The sequence below is a fragment of the Danio aesculapii genome, chromosome 18 (genome assembly GCF_903798145.1).
Source record: "Danio aesculapii chromosome 18, fDanAes4.1, whole genome shotgun sequence".
Classification (NCBI taxonomy): Eukaryota; Metazoa; Chordata; class Actinopteri; order Cypriniformes; family Danionidae; genus Danio; species Danio aesculapii.
This window is the reverse complement of record NC_079452.1, coordinates 9,688,605-9,699,391: the sequence shown is the minus strand read 5'-3', so window position 1 is coordinate 9,699,391 and position 10,787 is coordinate 9,688,605. Positions and strand designations below refer to the sequence as shown.

At 38.0% G+C, this 10,787-nt stretch overlaps 1 protein-coding gene across 1 annotated transcript; it reads right to left on the bottom strand.

Annotated features, from left to right (window-relative positions):
- Positions 1 to 8,994: 8,994 nt before the first annotated feature.
- uraha (urate (5-hydroxyiso-) hydrolase a) lies at positions 8,995 to 10,281 on the bottom strand. The gene is made up of 2 exons (XM_056478520.1): positions 9,442 to 10,281; positions 8,995 to 9,242 (listed from the first exon to the last, which is right to left on the bottom strand). The coding sequence occupies exons 1-2, from the start codon at positions 9,592 to 9,594 to the stop codon at positions 9,153 to 9,155; spliced, it is 243 nt and encodes an 80-aa protein (XP_056334495.1). The 5' UTR covers positions 9,595 to 10,281; the 3' UTR covers positions 8,995 to 9,152.
- Positions 10,282 to 10,787: the final 506 nt, after the last annotated feature.

Sequence of the window (10,787 nt, the reverse complement as noted above, 5' to 3'; positions counted from 1 at the left end):
AACAATTAATAAAGCATTGCGAATTCATTTTTATTAAAGACATATAAATTATATTTAGTTGTGGTTATTCAGTTAATTAAGCTATCGTATATAATAACATTTCTCAGTTAATCATCAGGTCATTTAGGCTAATAATTTGCAAAAGACAATGGGATTGGGGTGTTAAACTAAACAAAAAGAAATTCAGGTCAGCTATACTGACCAATAGTGATGGTGAAGTGAGCCTTGTCAAGTATCGTTTTACACTAAAACTAACTTTTTGCCAACCCTGCCAATGGCCGGTGACTAAAAAATTTACCAGCCTTTTTTTTTTTTTTTTTTTAACCAACCATGCTAACTATTTTATTGTTTGTTGTAACAGGCAGTTTGTACTACTGCTACAACAGTAACTACTCCTATTTACAATGTTTTTTCTTTCATATATATATATATATATATATATATATATATATATATATATATATATATATATATATATATATATATATATATATATATTTCTTTAATTAGTAAATAATTATTTTCATTGACTAAAAGCCAGACAGTTGATTTCTTATTTTTACACACATTGATTATAGCTCATCCTCAGAGAGGACTTCTGAGTCATGGTTGCACAATTTCTAAAACAATATTATATGAAAAAATTTCAACCTGACATGGGTTACTATAATTTATATTTATAGATTTATGATTTATTTTTGCTCTCACTTATTCCTCTCAAACTGTTCACTTTAGACAAATCAGTGTTTATGAAAATAAGCATCAAGATGGGCATTTTAGCTAATAAGCATGCATATGACAGCAATACACCGCTAAGTAATAGGAATAGCTCGCGAAGCTTGTGAACCCCGGGCAGAAACATCCACTGTTTGAAAACCCCATCCTTAGCACAAAAACCACAAGTAACCGATGTTTGTCCTGTCACTTAAAATAATGAAAGCAGAGGTATAACCTGAATTTTCAGCGCGGGGCACATGATCCATAACCAAACAAGCAAATCTCTTACCTGTACTCAAAATTAGTGCTCTGTTTTAACCCATCCAACTAAGTGTACGCACAATTTTTTTGTGAGGAGTGTACACACACACGTAACTGCACACACACTGTGAGCATACATCCAGTGCAGTGGGCAGCTACTGCATCCAGCACTTCACAACATGTGATAAACCAGGCCCTGTTTTCAAAATTGTCCTTATGTCACGATCAGTGGTGGGGAAAAGGAGGGAGGACACAAGTGCAGTAAATGATGGGCTTACTTAAATATAAAATAAAACAAAGAGCAACAACAACAACAAAAAAAAAAACCCAGATGGGAAAAACATTAACAAAACAAACAAACTGGGCTGACAGGAAAGAGCAGGGCTGGACACAACAGTACATGGCAACATATGGCAACGAACTTGCACAGGACAGCAGACATGAGTAAAATATAAGCACAAATAATTAACAAACAAATAGGTAAACATAATAAACTAATAATGGGTTAACAAGGAGGGTGGGACTAGACAATAGACGGGAGAGCACATGACACAAAGAAACAACACAAGCTATGTGCTCACACAAAATGAGACTAGAACATGCACCCAATGAGAGAACTCTTTAACCATGTGTTCACATGAGACAGAGCACACGGTGCATGTAGACATGTACCACGTGCTAAACACAACACCAACAGAAGACTGAACGCAAGACACGAGTACATAATAAATGAAAACATGCACCGTGCACTCCCACATGCAACGTGGAGGTTTCATCCCAGCTCCAACCGAAACTACCTAGATTGAGACACTGGCAATGAAACACCATGCTGCAGACAGAATGAACACAAACACCAGGATGAGAGCGCACGTCGCAAACACGCCCAGATCTCACAGCCCGCATCAAGCGGTAATGCGCACTTCCCAAGCACGGCCGAGACGGCGCTCATACAAAAAGACACACAATGACAGACAATAAGTACTCAACTCGAGAAAACTCGAGCCCAACACAACATACAAGACAAGACAGGACTAGTGAGTAGGTCTAGTGCCACCAAAACAAGAATTAACAAGACCAGAGTGGCAGAATCCTGACACTAGCCCCCCCAAAAGGGATGCCACCTTCTGAAGGGAACATCCAACAAGGTACAAGACAGACAAGAAACACCACAAGACAAAACAAAACAGGCAACATCAACAGACAACACAAGACAGGGACGTGAACATACAAGACATCACAAAGGGAGGAAGGGACAAACAGCTGAACAAGGAGCCGGGCTGGAGCCGACAGGGCAAGGCATCTGGGTGGTGCCAGCAGGGCAAGGTGCCAGGCTGGGGCTGGCAGGGCAAGGTGCCTGGGTGGGGCCAGTAGGGCAAGGTGTCTGGGTGATGCCAGAAGGGCAAGGCGTCTGTGTGGTGTCTCCAGGGCAGGGTTCCAGACTGGGGCCGGCATGGCTAGGAGCCTGGGCAGTGCAGGGGCAGTCACTGAGTTGTGCTCTGGGACTTGAACCATCACTGGCGGCCACTCTGAGGCTGGAGCCAACATTGGCAGCTGCTCTGGGGCTGGAGCCTACACTGGCGGGTGCTCTGGGGCTGGAGCCAACACTGGCGGGCGCTCTGAGGCTGGAGCAGACACTGGCGGGCGCTCTGGGGCTGGAGCCGATACTGGTGAGCGCTCTGGGACTGGAGCCAACACTGGCAGGCGCTCTGGGGCTGGAGCCGACACTGGCGGGCGCTCTGGGGCTGGAGCCGACACTGGCGGGTGCTGTGGGCTGGAGCCGACACTGGCGGGTGCTCTGGGGCTGGAGCCATCTTGGCTGAAGAGGTCTTCCTCTTCAGTCTCCCCTTTTGGGTGCAGGTTAACCCTTGGGGGTTGGTCATGGGCTGGGAGGTGGTGCTGGTGGTGGTGAGAGAGGTCCATTCCCCCTGCAGGATCTCCCTCTCCTTCCTAAGTCAGGCATATTCCACCACCTTCCAATGAGTCATTTTCTCAAGTACACCCAGCTCCTTCCAATCGAACGGCATATCCAATCCAGCCAGAAAGAAGTGGATGAGGGTGGTCTCATTGAACACTGCCTCAAAGAGATCTTAAGCAAAGATGCAGAAGGGGCGATGGTTCTGCTGGTGTGGCAGCCCTCTGGCTAGGGGTTGGTCTTGAGGTCCTTCTTGCTGGGAGAGAGCTGGGCTAAATTAGTAAATTTTGGTTAAAATAACATACATTTTTGGGCCACAACTTAAAGGATGCTGGTTCAGCAAATGGGCCCTATCATACACGTGGCGCATTAAAGCGCAAGATGTGTTTGCTGCGATGTGTTGCTAATTTTTATGTCACAACCCTGTTAGACCATGCGCCACGGCGCAGAGCGTATTTTTTCATCCTTAAAAAGTGGATTTGGACTTGCGAGAGAAATTTGAGATCTTTTGCACCATGCACTTCAGACTTTGCACCTAGATCATTAAAATATAGTCCTGTGTTTTTAAGTTGAGTCGACAAACACTACAGACTAGTTGAGACAGCAAAACCATACCAGTTTAAGTTAAATTACCAACTTTGTTGTTTCAACTCACAAAAACACAATCTGTACATGATGGGCTATGACTGCCTGACACAGTAGCACAAACTCTAATCTGAACTTATCTGGACTTATTATAAAGACATATATTTTTTTACCACGTTTTCAGATTTTACTACATTCTCACCCTGTTATTTACTTGTTTATTTTATTTTTTGGATTCTGTTTTTGTCTTACCCGCTTTCTGGAACCCTCTTCACCGGACTTGAACCCCGTTGTTGTGGTCCACTCCTCTCTGCGTCTAAAGTCCACTGACGTATAGCCGAGCTAACTGAACAAACTGGTAACAGTGAGAAAGCTATCCATATGGAGGTAAGCTGTCAGCTGGTAAGGGCGAAAAGGAACTGCATCATACCACCCCGTAGCGTTCATTTTTAAAATGAAATGCAGCCATACGTACTTCTGGCTACATAATTCGCAATCTCCAGAAATGTATATAGGGCCGCGTTTTCAGAATGAGCCTATGTTGAAACAAACAAAAGCTATGTGTAATGGCTAACAGTACACAAAAATACTCACCTGCTTCCAATGTGCTCATCCTTTGATTGTGAAATATTTTTTTAAACAAAAATAAATGTGAATCCTTAAACAGAATTTCTCTTTAATCTGAAATAAAGGTTCACCACAAAGTTCTCTATCCCTTTCAGCTCTCATCTACACCATAAACGTGAGGTAACGTAGCCAACTGCACATTGTTAAGTAATGCACAGATGCAAAACTTGTCCTATTTTATTAACTTATTATTTTGTACTTATCTTTATTTATTAAATCAAGAATATAAAGTATTTAAAAAAAAAAAACATAAATATATTTGTACACACCTTTATCAGTTTCTAGCATCGTTTTGGTTTTCTTTTTTCCTTCAGGCAAATACAAATGCTTTCTATGATTGGACAGGTTTCATGCTCATTATTTTTTCAATTCTTTATTTCAATTTTCAGCTAATTAAAAATAATGTACTATTATAGCTCTGATATGGTATTTCCCACAACTTACTGACTAATTTTTCTACAGTAAATTACAGTTCATATAACAGTTATATACTTGGTGAATTATGAAAATATTAACAGGGTGTCATTAACAGGTGGGGCAGAGAATACGAGGCTGATATATTCTTTGAAATCCAACTAGATAGTATTTATGTTGAAAAGATGAAAGGGCCTTACATTATCATTATCATTCATCCAAATGTCTAGAAGATGGGGAGAGCGTACTTTCATAGATTGGAAGAGCAGACAAGAAAAAATATATACGAACCCTAATAATTGATTTTATTGAATCTTCCATTAAATCTTTGAATGTGATTTTAAGAGATATTTCATGGCTTTGAGCTCTATTCCAAAGGCATTTGTACTGTTGGTTGGTAATGCTGTTCACAATATAACTGAGGCATTTACTTAACTTTTTTGGATAATAAATGGACAGGATTTTATTAAGCGCAAACTGTTTTTGACTTTTGGTTTATTATGTGATGACGTTCGTATTCATTATTCGTTCATGCATTCTCTTCCAGCCGGGACTCGAACCAGTGAGCTTCTTGCTATGAGGCAACAGTGCTAACCACTAAGCCACCATGCCACCATATTTATTATTATTGACTAATATTTTCATTTTGGGGAAAGTTGCTCACCCATGGAAAACCATTTAATGAAACTCTCTTTGCATGGTTCTTGAGATAATCTAAAGACAAAATAAAGTCTGGAGAACTACAGTTAAGTTAGTGATTTAACATGCCCTATCGCTTTGTAGCTGAATTGTTGGCTGTTTGTAGTTGCTTCCACTTTGTTATAGTACCAGCACTATCTTTTGACCTTGGCATATTTAGTAGTGAGGAAGTTTCATGACTGCATTTATTACACAGATGGCAACCTATTATTATGCTTTTGACTGCCGCTCTACCAAATGGTTGACCATGTTTTGACTTTTTTAACTAATGACTGTTAAAGTCATTTAAAATTTGTTTTAAATAATGGTTTACACTACAGCATTGTTGGTGAAGTAACTCATGGGCATATCACAGTGAACAGCACGAGTTGAATCTGAAATCTCAGAAACTGGGCGCCAAATTGTCTGTCATTGAACTGGCTTGAGGGCTTATACCATCACGATAACAGAGCGCCGATTGACTTTAAAAACTGCATCAATACTTTGGCTGCAGATGTTCTGGTACTCTTCAGCTAACTAGTAAATGACTAATAAACTTAAACAATGGGGCTTTACAGGATTTTCAGCGGGAACGGCCTCACGAGACTTTTGAATGACTCCTCTACATGGTCATGTGCTCGCCTTGGGCACATCCTGCCAGATGTACAATTTCGTAGAGACAAAGAGAAAATAATGCATACGAATGAAAGACAATCTCTTAAAATGTCAAAACTAAGGCAGATGTATCGTTGAATAATATGCCATGGTTTTCCTTATCTGGTATGTTTATTCCAACCAACCAGGTTAATTAATGTGTTGTTTTAACCCTTATAGCAGATTAAAATGATCTGTATGTGTCTAAAATGTATGATGTCTGGTATTGAACGAAAACTAGTGACATATGCAATACATTGGTGTAAATGAAAAGCTAGTAGCACAAACAGTATTCGTCTTGTAACCTTTGATGTGATATAGTCACAAAACTTCCCACGAGAAATCTACATGCAGTCTGTTAATTATTTACCCTTTCTATGATGGTACGGGGCGTGGCCACGCCCTTCATGGCAACTGCTCATTGGAAGACAGTGCCATGGGGATGGACCAAACCAGGTCACTTAAAAACTCCCTGCAACAAAGAAACTTTGCTTTTTGCATTAGCTGGCTTGCACATGCTATTGCTTTCTGCCCCCGTTTGCCTGCTCGGACACTGCGCCGCCACGCGATTGGATCACCACGAACTCTCCACGCAAACCTCTTGAGTTTCGAACTTCCGCAAACCGACTCTCAGCAGTCCGTCACCTCGGTAACCCAGAACGACCCAGTCACGAGCGAGGGAATCCCAAGGACGTCACAGAAGCCACCAGCCAATCAGGAGCACCGTGTTTCCCCAAGGCCAGCCGGCGAGGGAAATTCGACTTCGGCAAAAAGGGCGCAAGTACCACAAACAAATGTTGTCTCTTGCTGATCTGGTGCAGATTGATCTTAAGCAGTTAAAGATAAGCCATATCTCTGCTTTTGTGGTTTCCCAGGTGTTATTCTAAGATCTTGTAAGAAGTATTAGAATTAGTTTGGGACGGTTGTTCAACTCATCTTACATAATCTGAACTGCCTCTGTGTGTATGTGTGAATGTGTGTTTGTGCGTTTGTTTGTTGTTTGCTTATTACGTTGTTAGTTTTATGTATCGTAGTGTAGCTCAATAAATCTTTGTTCTCACTTTGTAAGAACTGTGTTCTTGTTTATGTGCTTCTAAGTCATTGCCTCGAGCTGGAGATCTTGTTACCTTGCTAAAAGTTAACCCAATACTGTGTTATGTTATTATCGTTGGCCACGTAAATAATATTAACAAGATTGGTAAGATACGATGTCTTCTATTTGCAGGACAAATGGTAGATAAAGTGTGAATCTTTTAATCTGATTCAGTCTGACTCAATTGAGTCGAATCAATGATTCGAATTTTCAAGATCCGGTTCATTGAAAGGAGCTAATAAATCCCTGATTGACCTTAAAACGTAGGTTGATCCCCTACATTGGTTTACAAAAAATCAAACAAACATAATCCTGTTGCACTACTACACTACTACATTTTGGTTTTATTGTAAAAAAAAAAAAAAAACAAGAAAACATGCTGAACGAGAATCTGAAATATTTTATAGCATACTTCAAACAATAAAGATGATTTAGTGTTCAAAATTTATTTATTTTGATTATGTTTTTAAATAAATTAGTCTAACACTTTATATTTTCTGATAGTATATTCATGTACTTTTACCATAAACCGACGTGTCTGTTAGAGGTTGATATCTAATATATTATGGGATGTGTTGGAAAAAAAAGTGTGTAAACTAGCGACATTAGGAGAATTTTTTCTTGGTGGGGCAGTTAAATGGTTATAACACACTTGAATTTACTGAGCTCCAAAGAGCAACCCATTTTTGTCACATGTTTGTAGAAGCTGTATGCGTGCCTAGGTGCTTGAATTAAAACCCCTGTGGACATAAAGGCAGTAATGGAAACTGTAATTTCAATGAATTGGAGGGATGACCCAAAACTTTTGGCAATCTAGTGTTTAAGTACAAAATACTGAAATTGCACTATTCACTTTTATTTATTGCAGGTAAAAGGAAGATGCTTTTAAATTTTTTATTTTATTTTATTTTAAATGCCATTTTTTCAGTGTCATTTAACAGTAATGATTGTGTTATTTATAATATATAATTATGCAATAAAAAGTTATGTGTGAATGTGTACAACAGTCATCTTGTGGGATGCAAATCCTTTATGGTCACACTTTATTTTAGGGTACATCTTTCACTATTTCCAAACCATTAACTATGACTTTTACTTCAAAAAACTAATTTGATGCTTATTAATAGCTATTAAAGTAGTAGTTGGTTTAGGTATTGCATAGAATTAAAGGTGTAGAATAAGATGCTGAATATGTACAAATATTTTCAGCTATCCAAACCATGCATTTGAGCTCAGGCACAGTACACATCTATTGTGAGTGCAAACTAAAATCAAAAATGTCACTTTTCATTTCTTTCCTGTCAGCATTTTTTTTTTTTTTTGCGTTGCCAGCCACTACCAGCCTTTTTGATGATTTTCACATAAATTTGATTGCCCTCAGAAAATTGTCTTCTAGGAATATGAATATATATCTAAACAAAGAACCAAGCCTGCTTTCAAATAACAACAAAAAAGTATTTTATTCTATTTGCACATGTTCATGTTTTATCCACACTTAAATTCAGGTTGGATAAAACACATTTCTACCCTCCTGTTGATTGATGAAGGCAGATCATTTCGCTGTGGCAAGCTGTGATAATTAAGGAATTACTCCAAAGGAAGGTTGCATAACGTTTTTACACAACATTTTACCCACGATCTTCCTTTTTCTCTAATTGTCTTATATTTCATTCCCAGAAGACAGAGTGTTTCTCACTCAGGACATGTGTTAGGGCTTCCCCTATCACGATAAAGTGCTTTCTCTGAATTGATAAGTTATCTTGGGGAAAGAGTTAGGGGACTGTCCCATATAGATACATGTTTACTTGTCAATGGATGGGAACTGACATCAAAGATGCATACCCCTTGATGCACTTCAGCTGCCACCTTAAACCTCATAATACGGTGGATCTGTACAATAATATATTCATGTGTTTGTCACTGCATGCCAAATGACATCCTTTTACAACTGTGACTAGTGTGAGTAGTACACCCTTAATACCATAAACGTGTTACAGATTGTTTTTCTCATGATTATTTCTAGATTCATACAAACAAACAAATAAATGACAAATTTGCGACGTCAACATATTATTTATTGATCCTCTACATTAATGTGTAATGTTCAACTCATCAACAAAATAAAATGACTTATAACTGAAGATTATATAAAGTGGCAACACAGTGGGAGTACACAAGCAGTACTGCACTGTCATACATGCAGCTTTACATCTAACTTCCCCTGTATGTACTATAAGAGAAACGACTCAGAAGTAGAGGAACATGGTAGTGCTGTGATGTATTAGTGATGGTAAAGACAATCTGAAAAAAAGGCAATATCAGTTGTTATTAGAAAATTGTTATAAGAACGGTAAGTCAGTGGTTTTCATTCCTGGTCCTGGGGACCAACCAATCAGTCCAGTTAACGCACCCAATTCTGAGACATAGTTCCATTAATTGAATTAAGTCCCCAGGTCCAGGAATTAAAATTATTTGTGTACAGTATGTAGTTTTTCCATACCTCTACATATGGATAGAAGCATATTTCCCCCAAAGCATCCCAGTATTTTTCTGTCTCAAATCGCATTTTATACACACCAGCAATGAAGTTTTCTTTTGAGATTAACCCAGGACACCTCCCATCGTCATTTGTGATCCTAAAATTCACAAACATTCAAATATCATGTCCTTCAAAATCTTTTTCAATTATTTGGACAAAACTGCTACATATTGCAATGTTTAGGCCACGTCAAGGTTTACTGTCACTATATATTAATTATAGTTTAATATTATATTAATATACACTGTATATTAATATAAAAAATCTGTGCAAGGCAATTATGGGGGCCAGATAGTTTTAAAAAGAATTCACTGATAATATTTATGCATAAGTAGCTAAATTCACATGCACAAAACATTTAAATAAATTGACAGTATAGGAACAATTTATGGCCACAAAATAAAAATACATGGTCATAAAATACTTTCTCAAATTCAAAACCCCACATAAAAATGTATAATAGTGTACAGAAAGTTTTGAATATTTGAAAAATTTGCAAGTTAATCATCACTATGAACGTGCAAACCATCTTTCATGTTTGATTCACCCTGAATTTGTGTTTTTGAGACTTTCCTGGCAGCCCACTGCTCTCACACAGGTCACTCTTACCCTTTAGCCAACTGCTAAGAGCTTGATCTATGCTCAATCTGACTTATTTTAGAATGGAAATGAAACATTCAATCCTCTATCCATCATGCGAACAGAGAACGGGATGCGCAGTGTTCCGGCGCACTTTAAGCCAAATTTCTAAATCTCAGACTTTCACAGACATAAAAACAAGCTGCTGTTGTGCTTCTATATTAACAATATAATATTAAAATAATGTGTTAAAATAGTAACATAATATTAAAATGGTTTTAGATTGAAGACATGTTTGCAGGACTTTAATACTATGAGAATAACAATGCCAGTTACTTTCTGATCATATTGAAACAACAGCTCTTAAAATTTATATTATCCTAATATGTTTGGCTTAGTCTGGTGACTGCCTGCGTGAAACTAATCAAATGGAGCTGAAAGAAATCCTACCGGACCTTTAAAACTCCATAATATTCCAGTACACTGTTATATTATTATTATTTTTTATTTATTTTATTTTTATTTATTTATAATAGTTTTTTTTTATAAATACATTTTTCAAATGCACTTTTGCACAAAGCTTGCACATACTATATCCTTCACACAATCAACAAAATTAGTAGTTATTGCACATTCAGAAAGTATTCTGTACATCACTTTTCGTTGTTTTGTTATGTTGTAGCCATAATTAATGATCTTCCACAAAATTCTACAAATTACAGCCCATT